This window comes from Mixophyes fleayi, chromosome 8, assembly GCF_038048845.1.
Source record: "Mixophyes fleayi isolate aMixFle1 chromosome 8, aMixFle1.hap1, whole genome shotgun sequence".
Classification (NCBI taxonomy): Eukaryota; Metazoa; Chordata; class Amphibia; order Anura; family Limnodynastidae; genus Mixophyes; species Mixophyes fleayi.
In genome coordinates this window covers 121845553-121861969 of record NC_134409.1, presented here as the reverse complement: position 1 = coordinate 121861969, position 16417 = coordinate 121845553, and the positions used below count along the sequence as shown (strand labels likewise).

At 40.8% G+C, this 16417-nt stretch overlaps 1 protein-coding gene across 22 annotated transcripts in view; it reads left to right on the top strand.

Annotated features, from left to right (window-relative positions):
- Window positions 1-1390: 1390 nt before the first annotated feature.
- Window positions 1391-16417, top strand: part of CADPS (calcium dependent secretion activator) — a 395853-nt gene continuing 380826 nt past the window's right edge. For 7 of the 22 annotated variants that reach the window (XM_075183354.1, XM_075183339.1, XM_075183338.1 and 4 more), the window contains exon 1: window positions 1392-2589. In XM_075183354.1, the coding sequence (XP_075039455.1) occupies window positions 2254-2589 (336 nt within the window). In that variant the 5' untranslated portion in view covers window positions 1392-2253. Of the gene's footprint in view, window positions 2590-16417 lie in introns of all 22 variants that reach the window. The other 15 variants (XM_075183344.1, XM_075183341.1, XM_075183347.1 and 12 more) reach the window with 5 other exon arrangements.

Here is a 16417-nt window from a genome sequence, read left to right as displayed (position 1 = left end):
AGATAGGACAGGCATTTTGTGAACAGTTCTCTCACAATTCTGCCTATCAGTTTACTGGGAACCAGTGACAATATTCATAAGGTGAGTTTGTGAACTAAATCAACAATCAGGAGAAATCAGCCTATCAACTTACTAGGAAATAGTAGCATCAATAAAGTAGATATACCGTGGGCTGGACAATTGATCCTTATTCTTGCTCAAAATAACTTCCTCCATGGTGTGTAGGTGAAAGATGCAATTTAACATTTATTCAGTTAGAGTATTAAAAATAAAGTAGAATTGCATTATGCTATGTCCAAGGAATGCATGGCCGGATCCATTATGGAATGTTAAGCAACAGTAAGCAAGTAAGGCAAAACCATGTTCCATTGGAGGGGAGGTAAATTTAAAATGTGATGGCATATTTATAGTTGGGGTAAGACATGTCCTAGATCAAGTTTAAATTTCAGTGTACAAATAAACTATCAAGTATTTGTGTGCTCCATGAAAAAACAGCCATTATTTTCCTTGTGTGCAAAATAATAAACTAATTTGCACCCCTTGCATTGCAACATGGTTTTGTCCAGAAAACTTGAGTAAGAAAACTTACTCAATTTCTGGCTTAACTTTCCTTAATGAATCAGGCCGACAATGTTTTGTGGTGCAGAATTATACCTCAATATAGGCTACAAGGGGGCTGATGCAGCTGAGTTGAGTTGGTTGCAAAACGGGAGTAAATTACTCTTAAAAAAGAGCACAGACAAATAGCATATTTCCACCCATATGCAGAGCAGTACACATCTCCAGCCACCAGCCGCATATGTGCCTGGTTTACAACAAGTCAACACCATCAACGAAGATTTGCACCGGCAAAATATACCAAGTGGAAATGACACACCTCCTAATGGGTGTATGTGTGTGATTGTTCTTAATGCGCGTGCTTGTTTCTATTCTCTGAGCATGCGCTGAGCCATTTCACACCATATACACTACACAAACTGGTGTTCAGCTCTTGTCCAGCAGCATCATGCCCTTATACATTTTATATAAATGTTGGGAGAGCGTAATAGTAATATAATATCTAATAGTAAACACTGCCAGGCACAGTGCTGATCCACACTATATAAAACTAGTTATCTAGGTAACTATCAGGAACTAAAGTTGGATGTTATATGACTGCAAAACTTTAACATTCCCAAATGTGTTTTTTTATTTAATATATTTAGCAATATGCTCAGAGATACAATCAGAAATGTTAAGTGAACATAACAGGTGTTTCCTGATCCACCTAGATTATAGCAAACGTTTCTTAAATAAAGGCAGGAAAAAGGAGGGTGACACCAACCTCCAAATACACCCATCGCTGACACACAAGAGAGAACATAACACTGTCTTAGCTGCGGACTGACTGCAGTCTCTCCTACATTCAGCACTTTGGACAGCTCCGTGGGCTCCTCTCGGTCTTATTGGACAGCTCCCATCAGCTCATAGCTCCCAGCACTATGAATCGTGCACTCTCTCACTGATCTCCTGCCTGCACACTTGTCTCCGTCCTTCCTTTCTAGACAGTTATTATCCTATTTTCTCTGCGGGCAGTTCAGAGTCCCTGTGTCATCATCTCCTGGACATTTCTTCACCACTGACCATCTCCCTGGGCTTAGCAAAGTTACCTTCTCTCTGTGCATTTGCCTTCAGGACAGATCTGATTTCTGGTACCCATATCCTACCTGGACAGCTCCTACTCTCTGCGTTGTGAATACCTCTCTGCTCTTTGGACACCACTTTGCCTTGTGAATACCTGCTCTCTGGACAGCTCATTATTCTCTAACCATGTCCCTACTTTCTGGACATTCCCTGCTCTGATCCCTTTCTCTGAGCTCTCTGGATAGTTGATCCATATCTTGCTCTTTGGGCATATCATCCCCTCTCTGGTCATCTTCCTGCATCCTCAGGATTTATTGGCCTGTGGACAAAGAGCAGGCGGGAGGCACCATCTGCCGCGGCACATTAGCAGATTACAGCCACAAATTATCAATGGGACAGCCCCCATCGGCAGTATTTTGTCTCTATCCGCTTTCCTTTCTCCAGTAAGAGTGCAGGGGAGGAGAGAGTTAAAGACGTAAGCACTGCCAATGCCTAGTCTGCACTTAGCTGCAACATCAGGTCCTGCTTGATCCGAGCTGCCTCCTGCACGGGATTATTAGGGTGCACAGCCCTGCCAGCCCTCCCCCCTTATAGCCAGGACCCCACCATCTGCACTCAGCCCTTAGCAAGATGTTGGACCCGTCTTCCAGCGAGGAGGAATCGGAAGAGATAGTGGAAGAGGAATGCAAGGAGGTGTTGGCCCCGAGCACAGGGGCCCGGCTCTCCCCCAGCCGGACCAGCGAGAGCTCAGGGGGTCTGCAGCCCAGCAGCAGAAGCAGCAGTGTCCGGCCTTCCAGCCCCAGTCCTTCAGTGGTCAGCGAGAAGGAGAAGGAAGAGCTGGAGAGATTGCAGAAGGAGGAAGAAGAGAGGAAGAGGAAGCTGCAGCTCTATGTGTTTGTCATGAGGTGTATCGCCTACCCCTTCAATGCCAAGCAACCCACCGACATGGCGAGGAGGCAGCAGAAGGTGAGAACAATAGGGGGGGGGGGGGATGGGACCCCCCCACACACACACACCGGTAAAGCTGGAATGTCATTGTATCCTGCACTAGAGGGCCATAAATCCATGTCTTCCCAAATCCTGAGACCACAGCTGCTGCAAAACCTCTTGGAAAGGGCTGCCAACCTCTCTCAGAACTGAGATTGAGTCATTTGTCTGCCAAGAGGTTCTGCAGCAGCAGCCACTTGTAGGAAGGATGGGGAAGGTGTGGAGATTGGTCAGCACTGCTTCCATATTTTTCCTCTGCTATTGTTTTTTAGTGCAAGATAACTAAGTACAATGGAGGTGATAGGCATGCATGTGCATTGCTATATCTGGGGTGTAGGATGCAGAATGGGGACATTGTCCAGAGAGGCTCCTTAAATCACCAATGATAACTTGATCAGAGGAAGCAGACGTCCAGTAGCAGTCAGGGGTAAACATGACTCTTACATAATGGTTGAAGGCTGCGAGTAACCTACTGGAGATGGCAGGGTCACGGTGAGTACCATCGCTCAGGGTTTGCATAGAGAGGGAGACAAGTATTACCCTACTATTTATGGAACATTATGATATGAGCTGCTTGCTGCTGCTGCATATAGTACCAAAAAGGATGCATTGATTTTTGCAGGGCGCACGTTAGGAGAGTAAATCAATTGGAGCTATAGAATGACAGTATCTGCGCCCTCCCATATCCCACCTCCTCCATAGGCGTCACCAGCACCAGATCCATGCAACAGCGCCACCTATAGACGAGCTGCCCACACTGTAGAAAGAGAGAGATTTGTCCTGATACAAACACATTTGTTTATCTTATATACAACAAACATCCATTCATATAAATGTGTCTGGTCTTGAGGGTCCCTGTTACACTTTGCATTTGGATCCTGCACACCATTTTAAACAGCCATTGTGTGATGCTGCAGTGGAGACCTTTCAGTGCACCTTCCAGTCAAATATGTTTCAGACATTATGCATTTTCTAAATCAATACCCATATGTGGAATGTGGCATCGTTACCACAGGGTCAGTAAATCATCTCGGGGCTGGTGCAGTGAAACCCCCCACAGCGCTCAGGGCCCCCAATGTCACAGGGTTGGAGGAAAAACAAAGGGGTAGAAAGGGTTAATTGGCTCAGCTTCAGAGCCTGTGAAGGTGTCTGTGCTGTAATGGAAATTGGCAAGTCTCAGTGTGTGTGACTTAACAATACATCAAAGATACTCGCCTGGGTATGGATCAGCCCCAGCCATAAAGGCTTTGCCTTTGATTGTATGGTGCTAATGAAAACCCAGGCAGAGCCCTTGGAGATAACTTTACACCGTGGAGTCATTTGGGGCGTACAACTAAAAGATGTGTCCAGTAATCAAATCAGGAAGGCAGTCAATTCATTTCATCTCCTCCACTTGCCGTTTTAATCAGACCTGGATTTGTGGAAAGGTCACCTAGGTTTGCGCCTAGGGCTGGCAGGAGTGACCTTTGCTTCCAACATCGTTTTATTATTTTTTTTATTTCATAACATTTATTGTTATTTAAACATGGACCGAAATTGGTCTGAATTATTGCCATGTTTATCTTCTAAAAAGACAGAGGGTTCCGTGGGTGTTGGGACCATGAAAGGCTACTCTTGGGATTATGGGTCAGGTCAGAAAAAGTGCCATTGGGGTACAAATTGCAATCCAGGACTGAATTTAATTGGTTTGTTCTTAGACATCAGAAATGTTATACATAGCATCTAAGGACCCAATCGTGGTCATGGTTAATATCTGCAAAAAAAAAAACTGATCACAAAAGCTTGCAATCTATTTACACTAGCTTATATGGGTATTTTTGAGTATCTAGCAAACTTGCGGTTATTGAAAAACCTGATGTTTTTTTGCAGATATATGACATGGCCTTAGCAATAATTTAGCTGTTAATCTTTTTTTCCATGTATATTTTTAAATAGCGATATGTATAGCACCTTGTTCTGCAGATAACAGTAGCGTCTATTTTTTTATTTAAAAAAAGCACTATCTTCTATCGCTGTCTTTGAAATAGTTAACATGTTGACTTTAGGTGTAGCTTAAAAATGTGAGGATCTGCAATTAAAGAGTTAAATGCAAGTAGATCCGTGCCGTAATTTCGTTAATGTTACCGCTGTGCATTTCAGTCCTAATATCAGTGTTTTAGGGGAGGTAAACAATAAACTCAGAGATTTGTGGCACTTGCTTTGCAACTTGGATCTTGGGTCCCATTCTCTTCTGTAATATCATTAATAGTTACTGCTATACAGGCAAACAGCCTGGTGCTTTCTGTGCCTGAGACATTTGCTGAATATAGGGGACTGTTTCTTGTCTTTTATATGCGTGATGTGAAGGTTCCATAGAGAATGAACGATATTCTGATTGGAACATTTTCATGAGACAGTATCTAGCTGTAAGTCACTCTCATATATGTACTACTTATTGATATAGGCCAGCAACCCCCCAGATTCCGTTAGTGGGATGTTTAATTGATGTAGCACTGAGCCAATTCATTAAAGTGACACCACCACTGAATGCATGTGCACTGTATGATAGAAATCAGACTGTCGCTATCTCTGGGGATGTGTTGGTCTGAGCAGATATCACTGACCTCTGTTGCTTCTAGTAATATAGAACTAGTAGAGGCGCAATTACAGGTGTCCCTCTCTACCACTGCATAGTACTTGCACAGTGCTATTCTTGCAGCGTAGAGCATTCTATATCCATAACAGGACTTATTACTGATATTTGCTTTATACACTCTATGTTGCATGTGTATATAAATAGCGTAGGGATTGTGGATGAGCAAAGTTGTAAGAACACCTGGGACAATTCTACACTGTTCCTGGTAGAAGCTTATAAGCAATTTACATAATTGCAGTGGCAATCTTCAAATGCATCCGCTTGAGCCTGTGGTTCAATATGCAAAAGCCAAAATTGTCATTAGTCAATAGGACAAAACAAGTGATGACCCACCAATAAACTCTTCACAGGGTATTTGCTGTGTTCCATCAAGATATATATATCAAATTCCATGAACTTACATACGTATTACATTTTTCATACAGTCGCTTCTAAATCTCCATACTGCCACTGCCATTCAACCACTATATATATATATATATATATATATATATATATATATATATATATATATTTATTTGTGTATATATATATGTGTGTAAACACAGTAGATTTAAGGATTGACATACAGTGTTCTTTTTTTTTTTTAGAATACCAGGTTGGAATGTAGGTCAAAACTGGTTTTGTAGCTAGGTTGGCATTACAAATAGGGTGCTGTATTAAAACTATTACATATGAATGTGTTTTTGTGCAGAGACTATATATAGGGCATAGTGTGGGCAGCTTTACAGGGGGTGGTATAAAGATGGCAGACTGTACTTATATATCTTACAAGTGTCACTGGCTGGATGCTCAGTCTCTGTTTTGCTCTTGAGTACCCTGGTCATTTTGGTTACTTCCTCCATGGAGATCAACTGCACCAATGAACACTGATAAAATATAAAAAAAAGCTCTAAAATAACTAATGCTGTTAACATATAATTCACTTTGAAATATCCAAAAGGTACATGATCATCACAGTATAATCTTTAAACATGGGTTTAAGAAAGGTATAGTCGATAGATGTGCACAATAATCTATGTTTTACAGGTTGATTATTGGAATTTACATCTCCATATAAAGCAGATGCAGTTTCTATAGTTTTTCTATAGTTTTTCTCACACTGTGTCACAGATTTATCAGTTTTCAGAGTCACAGTAAAAGAACAGGCAGCGTTTGAACTTTGTTCATCTTAGAATTCCATGTTCTGGCTGATTGCTTGAGTCTGTAGAATGGTCTCTGGAAGTTGTAAACAAAGCGCTTGTCTCCTTTTCTGGTATATTCTTCAGGTAGTTACATATACAACTCCTCTCAATATGACCATTGAGGAAGGCTGTGTGCATGTAATGATGCCTCATTTATATCTTCCATACAGCTGTCTCGGCCATCAGAGTAATAGATGTACTTTGTTTTATAACTGGAGCAAAAGAGGCTTCCTAATCTTCACCATAATTTAAATCCACCTTCAGAGTCGCACTTGGTCTTAAAAATTAATTTGCATCCAACTGTATGCTTGACTGATACTTTTAATTTTGTGAGTTCCCAGGTCTGGTGCTGGGTGAGAGATTTTAGCTCATCAGCAGCTTTAAGCTACTTCATCTGCAATCTTTGCATCTCCTTCCACCATGGTTAGGGCGGCGGTTCTGTTTGCACCACATAACACAGGTGTTTGGCTGAAAAGCTCTTTATCCGTCTTGTGAATCTTCTAACTAAAGACACATGTGGTACTACAATCTGTACTCTGATGGCTTGATGGCCTAATTTGATTTCACTGCCACTTGTTCATTTCCCTGTGTTTCTGATCGAGCTTGTTATTCAGGCAGCTTTATTTTGTAAAATACGAGTGACATAGAGTCAGCCATGCTTCTGTTAATTGTTAACTTCTTGCCATCTTTGTGAAGAATTCTGCAACCTTTTCGTCTTTTGCTCTAGACTACAAAAACTCCTTCCTTCGCATAAGCTTCCCACCTGGTATGCTTTTCTTTTGTAACATGTACATAGGCCTTGCTTCCAAATATTCTAATAGGCTGCAGATCAACTTCTTTCTATTCCACTGTTCATACAGAATCTTCACTGTTATCTTTCTGGGTAAAATATTTTGGAGTTAACAGACTGTCATGAATGCTTCAGCCCAATATGTTGTTGACAGTTATGTATCAAAGGTCCCACTTTCACAAAACCTTTAGCTCTTTCTATCTGATATGCATTGTGCTCATGGTAGTATTGTGGTATTAAATATAACAGTTTGTCTATTCAGTCCAGTTATCTACATGTAGTATCATTGACGTTTTGACAAATTTGTTGCTTACTTGAGCAAAATGCCTTTGGAGTTTCGTCAGTACTTCATCCTTGTTGTGAAGCTGGTAGACTTTTGTGTATCTTGACTGATTGTCGATGAGTGTAAGCAAAATCTTCTTTATAGCTCAGCTACTTCTGGTTTTTGGAAAAAAAATTCCATGTAATTTTCCCTTTCAAGCTAGTATATTTCTTCATCTGTCTGCACTGATCAATTTTGATATCTTTGGGCTTTATTCTTTGCACAATGAATAGCTTAGTCAACTGTCAGCTTCTAGTTTGCTGTCTTCCATATCTTTAAAAAACAAAAAAACAACTTTAATCTGTTAACTACAAAAGAGATACAGTACTGCCGTTTTTGTAATAAACATATAAAAACATATAAAACATTAATCTAACAATATGGTTTTATATTGTGTTTCTATCTAGGGGAAGCGTTGGGAATAAAGCATTTAGCAGTTGTGGCAAAGCCATTTGTTGGGTTGGAGGGTGGTTGCGCTTGTGACTTTGGGGTATATTTACTAAACTGTGGGTTTGAAAAAGTGGAGATGTTGCCTATAGCAACCAATCAGATTCTAGCTGTTATTTTGTAGAATGCACTAAATGAATGATAACTACAATCTGATTGGTTGCTATAGGCAACATCTCCACTTTTTCAAACTCGCCGTTTAGTAAATATACCCCTTTCCGTGAGTTTTGATTGTGGAAGTGGAAATAGCATTGTCGCTTAGAAAGAGGGCATGTATGCAGCTAGCCACACTAGGGCTTAGAGTTTGTGTGATCAGCTATGTGGGAAGCAAATTATGAATATCCACCTAAATACCTACATTAGCCAGTAAGTTGTGGCACTGATGAAAATAACCTAACAATAAGTGTACATTGTTTAGGCACTAGTGTGCTATATAGAAAATACTGTACATGATTATAAGTACCCAGTAACCTGACATTTCCAGACAAATAAACATAAAGTACACCATACTATGCAAATCTTATAATACTAACAAATGCTGAAATTCACAATACTACAAACATTTCATACTCTCATATCAGATTTCAGGCACTTAAATAGCAGCTGAAACAGCTACTAGTAACATTTATAATTGTGTGTATTTCAGGTGCTTAATTGAAACAGAAAGCATTTAAAATATAGCTGTGATATTGGCAGAATATTGTAATATGCACATCGGGTTTCCTATATTTAAAGCTATTGAAGGACACTGCAGTCAGTCTTTTTGAATGAGGAATGGCTTGTCTTCCGCTACATAGCAAATATAAATACGATATCCTAAGTTTTGGTTAAGGTAAGGAAATTTTAACATTTATATTTGTGATTATGAATATAGTGGTTATAAAGTGATCTTTTTAAAAGTTGGTGATAAAGTGAGGATCGAATTAAGGCTCTAAGCTTCAGAATTGACTTTTAGCCATACTTGCCAACTTTTCCTCGTTGGCTTCAGGGAGATCCCAGGGGAGGTGGGCGTGTGGGGGTGGGGCTTGATAAATTGCACCTTTTGGCCCCGCCCCCTAAACGGGTGTCACAATTTTGGTCAACAGCAGCAGGAGGTGGGGCTAAGATGACGCGATATTTGCATCATTAAGCCCCCCCTGCCACTTATCTATTGCGGGGCGAGAACCGGGAGGTTGCCCTGCTCTCCCAGGAGATCTCCCAGAAATTCGGGAGTTTCCCGGACATTCCGTGAGAGTAGGCAACTATGCGTTAAAGAAAAGCAGCTAACGAATCTCTAGAGACTGAAATGTCTTTTACATTTCTGTCTCCATTACTGAAGTCATGTTGTCTTACCTGTCAGTCTTTGATTAAATCTTGGTCTCCATGAAAATGGCCACCTCCATAAGCATCAATACATGGACATAGGACACAATTTCTGAACAGTGTCATCATGCCACAGATGGCGAAGCCAACCACGTCTTGTACCGACTCAGCATCAGGGAGAATGCCAGAATCTTCAGGGAGTGAGGGAGATCACCCCTATTTCAGGGAGTCTCCCTGACATTCAGGGAGAGTTGGCAAGTATGCTTTTAGCAGAGCTGACACTATGTATAATAGGAGGTGATTTATTGTCATTCCTAAGATCTGTCCATATTGTGTGATAAGATGTCTAAGTGTGTGTGTGAATTGTGATAAGCCTTTATAACAAGAGTCCCGACAAGCAGCATAAGCAGAAGGAATACAAAAAAAAAACAGTTTACTCCCAATTGTACAAGTTGTATTATACATAAAATCTATTGTACATACTTTTGGAGATTTGCAAAGCAACCCCAAAAACAATAATTGATATCTACTTAAATGAAGTGGATGCAATAAACTGAATAAATGCTAATTTGGATATTTAATTATTATCGTTTACTTATATAGCAACAAATATATTACACAGCTCTGTATCCAGAGGAAACCAACCCAAACACGGGGAAAGCATACAAACAGATATGGTACCGGGTGCAATAGAACCCATGAACCCAGCAGCGTCAGACAGCCACCTTGCCACCTTACTGCCTACATATTGTGAAATCTGTACAGTAAAATCAATAATTAGTTCACATTTTTGTGTATTACGTCCACTAGTAATAGGTTTCTCACAAAGAAATCACTATTTTCCGCGTTAGTCTATTTACTGCAACTTTCTCATTCCCTCTGGTTGCTAAAGCTAATAATGATACAGAAGCCTCACAGTGTACAATTATTTCAGCAGCCAAACTGATACAGAGTTTGCAGCCGGGAATCATCCATGGGTTGCTTTAAAGGGGAACTATCATAAACTATCTCATAAAATCTGACACAAGCAGCTGCTTAGTCAGAATTCTAATAGCAGATATGTTTATAGAATAACGTGGATGTTGCACTTAATCATAGTACACCTTCCACTATAATACACTGCTCTATAATACATGTGCCAATCAAATAATGTTACCCTAATTATCTACACAAGAAACCAAAAATGGAAGATGAGAGGAAGACACCCTGGGGAGTAGATTTATCACACCTACTAAAAAGGAAAAGTGTAGGTGTGGCCCGTAGCAACCAATCAGATTCTAGCTCTCATTTTCTAGAATGCACCAGATAAATAATAGCAGGAATCTGATTGGTTGCTATTGGCAACACATCCACTTTTCCTTTTTAGAAGGGTTCGTAAATCTACCCCAGAGAGGAAACTTGGGGTCATAAAGTGTGTCACTTGGGTGGTACTGTATATGGCGCCTGACAGACTTAAGTAATAATAGGAATGCCCATAATGAGAAATACTGAGGTAGAAAAGGCAGTAGGTTTGAGGGGCAGCATATCATTATCGTCATCATCATTTATTTACATAGCGCCAGCAAATTCCGAAGCGCTTTACAATTGGGAGCAAACATTAATAAAACAATACTGGGTAATACATACAGACAGAGAGGTAAGAGAACCCTGCTCGCAAGCTTACAATCTATGGGACAATGGGAGTTTGAAACACAAGGGCACGTGCTACATCATATTGCACACTGGACCAGCTAGAATGCAAAGGTAAAAGTACTGAGTGGGCTGTGTGTGTACCAATGTTGGTCAGAGGATTGTTGTCTTGTGTTAGCTGTGTAGAGGGTGGTAATAAGGAGATTAAGAGGGTGGTAGAGGAATACTATAAGCTTGTCTGAAGAGGTGGGTTTTCAGAGAACGCTTGAAAGTTTGGAGACTAGAGGAAAGTCTTACTGTGCGAGGGAGGGAATTCCTCAAAGTGGGTGCAGCCCGAAAAAAGTCCTGTAACCGAGAATGGGAGAATGTTATATCAGAGGAATATATTACAAAAAAATAAAATAAATAATTGTCTTACTCCACAAGGCAGAATTAGTGGTTTCTACCTTATTGGAATATTTAATAATGATTAATGGAGCAATGTGTATGTTACAGTGTACACTACATCAATACATATGTTTACATTGGTCTGTGTAAGAGATGAGTGAGGTGTCAGTTCATCAACCGCCTGATGGCTCAGTACACTCCTGTTAGTAGTTCACGTGTGTGTGTAACCAAGAGGGGCCCTGCCAAGCAGACCTTTGTGATAGTGTTGTAAGGTTTAATCTGTCGATCTGAAGGGATGTGTACAATATTGTGATATTTGTTTAGTGACCACTTAACAAGCTTGTAGCCTGCTATATAGGCCATTTTTGACATATATGAATTGAAATGTATAATACGTACTTGGACGAATAGACAGTGATATGATTAAAACTTCATTTTTTTAAAGCAATGTGTTGAAGGCATCACAAGCAATACAGACAACAGATAGAAACAGAGGCGTAATCTGTAGAAACGAGACAACAATAATACAAGTAGTTGTACAGACAATATAAAACATAGTGCGCAAACCAGAAACTTTTAGCTGAAACTTATTTTTATTTGTTGTATAATGACTTGAACCGAATACTTGTCACCATTATTATGATTACTGAAGAAGGGGAAAGGTGCCCCCCCCCCCCCCCCCCCCCCCGAAACGTTGAGCACTCTGTGACCCTGGCATACGAAATGAACAAGCTCATAAGAGCCCTTCTGAAACACAGGCTGTCTGAAGGTGTGATACCTAATCTGCAATTATTTGCTCACTTCTGTTAGTAGTACATCTATTTCAGTGGCGGATATTACTGTCACCGCAGAGGGTGCAGCTGCAGAGAGGCCCCAATGCTTTTATTTATTCTGTACTTGCATCAGAACTTGTCCAGTGCTTGTATAAAGTATGGAAAGTACTGTGCTTGTATGAACCAATTACCGGGCACACAAACCAAAGCTGCTAGGATACTCTATTTACCCCCCTGACAACCTGTAGGATGACCCTCCTCCACGCTCCCAGTCTAAGTGACAGATCACACTTCCACTCTCACTGCCCTCAGTCTGTGCATCGTCACTGTCAGCCGCCTATCGATCAGCTCATGATCTGATCTGACTCAACAACTAATCTGCAGTTCCTCCAGTCACATGGGACAATTCCTCAGCTACTCACCCAATGAGAAATGCGTCTTATATTTCACATAAAGAGCACTACAATCCATCCACTGCATGGCTGAAAAATAGTCCTTAATATGTACTATATAGTCCAGAGCAGGTTCAGAATGTAGATGTAGGTTTAAATTATTGTGCAAAATTAAACGCCCAGCAAAACTCAAATTGAACGTTGCTTTTTATTAGTGCACTACCGATAGCATTCACAAATACATATGTAAAAGCAGACATTAAATTTGTTATTTTTTTGTAGCGTGATCCTTGGGGAACGACATTGTGCACTAAGCTGAGACTGATTATGCATGTGAAGTAATGATACATAACATTCCGTTGCAAAGTAAATACTCCAGATATAAAATATTGCAAAAATGTAAATAAATATATTGCAGTGTAAACAGTAAACAGCATAACACACGCACAGAAGTCCCAGTGGTTCAAAATATTATGTAGTTTCCATCCCTAGTTGATACAGTTTAACGCTCATAATATTATTATATAACACTGTGTGCAGCATATTGTACAGCTCACAGATTAGTATATACAGTGTTGTAAAATTTCTCATGCAGGACAGTTGTAATAACAGTGACAACAAAGTCTTTAACAACATATTACTGAAAATACAAAGAAAAGCAAAACAAACCATATAATACAAATGATGGATTATTTTTTTTTTAATCTTCAAATAAATATCAAAATTGAATTATATACAGTGGTGGAAGTGGGGGTATATACAATGGTATGCCATACCGCCACTTCTCCTGCCGCCTTTATTGTAACACTATCATATTCCGTTCACTTATATTCCCATTACATTTTCACACAGCTTAGAATGCCGTACTGTGGAACTTGATGATCGAACCACCGGAACGTCGCAGCTTCTCAGCCTGTTCCAAAGCAAAACTTGTTTTAAATATTTTGATGATTTCCAACACATATTATGATACTTACACAATGTTATAGAATAGTCCTGGTCAACATGTGGTTCTACAGGTATTGAGGAACTACAAGTTCCAGCATGCCCTGCCAGCAATCATCTTGGTATGTACTGACAAAGCATGCTGGGGCTTGTAGTTTCACAACACCTGGAGAGCCACAGGTTGGCCAGGCCTGTTATAGAAAAATCCTTCTGCTGGTTGTTTAGTTGACAAGTTTTGTTGTTTAAGATGACCCTGGCTTTTGTTTTCATTGATTAATGGGTGTATTAGAAATGGTCTGTGAGAAACACAGATCCACAGCAGCCATATATAACGAGCCAGATTGTGTGCTGGGTGCAATAAAGCATCCCCTAGCTGGTCGCAAAGAGCAAAAGGAATATGTCACATCTTTCTGCTAATGAAAAATAATGCTGCAGTAGGTCAAAATGTCAAATAGCATAGCACGCATGCCAGTTAGTACACTTAAAAAGTCTGAATGTGCAAAGATACATTCCATACTAAGGGGTAGAACCGTGCATCAATAAGGGGCATAGCAGAATTTGGGTAGTGGCCCGGCAATGTCGATCTACCCTCCCAGGCCCCCGCTGATGTGGAATAATGTACTCCCTGCTGTGCATTATATGATTATCAGACGTCACATAGTCATCATATAAAAGCACAAGGTTGGGATTACTTAGTCAGTTTTCTCTGAGCGATCTTGTATATTTACAATCACCAATTTATTTACAGTTTGAGTCTCTTACGACTAGGGATGAGCGCACTCGGATTTATGAAATCCGAGCCCACCCGAACGTTGCGGATCCGAGTCGGATCCGAGACAGATCCGGGTATTGGCGCCAAATTCAAAAGTGAAACTGAGGCTCTGACTCATAATCCCGTTGTCGGATCTCGCGATACTCGGATCCTATAAATTCCCCGCTAGTCGCCGCCATCTTCACTCGGGCATTGATCAGGGTAGAGGGAGGGTGTGTTAGGTGGTCCTCTGTGCTGTTTAGTTCTGTGCTGTTTAGTTCTGTGCTGTTTAGTTCTGTGCTGTTTAGTTCTGTGCTGTTTAGTTCTGTGCTGTGCTGTGCTGTGCTGTGCTGTGCTGTGCTGTGCTGTGCTGTGCTGTGCTGTGCTGTGTTCTGCAGTATCAGTCCAGTGGTGCTGTGTGCTGTGCTCTGTCCTTCTGAGGTCAGTGGTGCTGCTGGGTCCTGTGCTGTGTCCTGTTCAGTCCAGTGGTGCTGTGTCCTGTGCTCTGTGCTTCTAAGGGCATAGTTATTTCCCCAATATTCCCCTGTGTTTAAAAAAATAAAAAAAAGTTTTTTTAAAAAATACCAAAAACTACTTTAATATTTTTTAATTACCACAAAATTTGCACAACCAATCCTGCAGTATAAGCCCATTGGTACTGCAATATTACCAAGTTCACACATTCAGCAGTAAAAGTCCAGTGGTACTGCAATATTACAAAGTTTACACATTCTGCAGTATCAGTCCAGTGGTGCTGTGTCCTGTGCTCTGTCCTGCTGAGTTCCGTAGTGCTGCTGGGTCCTGTGCCGTGTCCTGTTCAGTCCAGTGGTGCTGTGTCCTGTGCTCTGTGCTTCTAAGGGCATAGTTATTTCCCCATTATTCCCAAGTTTTTAAAAAATAAAAAAAAAGTAAAAAAAAAAAAAAAATTTAAAAAAAAAAAATAATATATAATAATTATAACCAAATTAGCAAAACCAATCCAGCATTATAAGTCCATTGGTACTGCAATATTACCAAGTTCACACATTCTGCAGTATCAGTCCAGTGGTGCTGTGTCCTGTGCTCTGTCCTGCTGAGTTCCGTAGTGCTGCTGGGTCCTGTGCCGTGTCCTGTTCAGTCCAGTGGTGCTGTGTCCTGTGCTCTGTGCTTCTAAGGGCATAGTTATTTCCCCACTATTCCCAAGTTTTTTAAAAATAAAAAAAAAGTAAAAAAAAATAAAAAATTTAAAAAAAAAAAAATATATAATAATTATAACCAAATTTGCAAAACCAATCCAGCAGTATAAGTCCATTGGTACTGCAATATTACCAAGTTCACACATTCTGCAGTATCTTGTGCTACATATAATGGAGACCAAAAATTTGGAGGATAAAGTAGGGAAAGATCAAGACCCACTTCCTCCTAATGCTGAAGCTGCTGCCACTAGTCATGACATAGACGATGAAATGCCATCAACGTCGTCTTCCAAGCCCGATGCCCAATCTCGTAGTACCGGGCATGTAAAATCCAAAAAGCCCAAGTTAAGAAAAAGTAGCAAAAAGAGAAACTTAAAATCATCTGAGGAGAAACGTAAAGTTGCCAATATGCCATTTACGACACGGAGTGGCAAGGAACGGCTTAGGCCCTGGCCCGTGTTCATGACTAGTGGTTCAGCTTCACCCACGGATCTTAGCCCTCCTCCTCCTCCCCCCCCCTACAAAATATTGAAGAGAGTTATGCTGTCAGCAACAAAACAGCAAACAACTCTGCCTTCTAAAGAGAAATTATCACAAATCCCCAAGGCGAGTCCAAGGGTGTTGGTGGTTGTCAAGCCTGACCTTCCCATCACTGTACGGGAAGAGGTGGCTCGGGAGGAGGCTATTGATGATGTAGCTGGCGCTGTGGAGGAACTTGATGATGAGGATGGTGATGTAGTTATTGTAAATGAGGCACCAGGGGGGGAAACAGCTGATGTTCATGGGATGAAAAAGCCCATCGTCATGCCTGGTCAGAAGACCAAAAAATGCACCTCTTCGGTCTGGAGTTATTTTTATCCAAATCCAGACAACCAATGTATGGCAATATGTAGCTTATGTAAAGCTCAAATAAGCAGGGGTAAGGATCTTGCCCACCTAGGAACATCCTCCCTTATACGTCACCTGAATAACCTTCATAGTTCAGTGGTTAGTTCAGGAACTGGGGCTAGGACCCTCATCGGTACAGGGACACCTAAATCCCGTGGTCCAGTTGGATACACACCAGCAACACCCT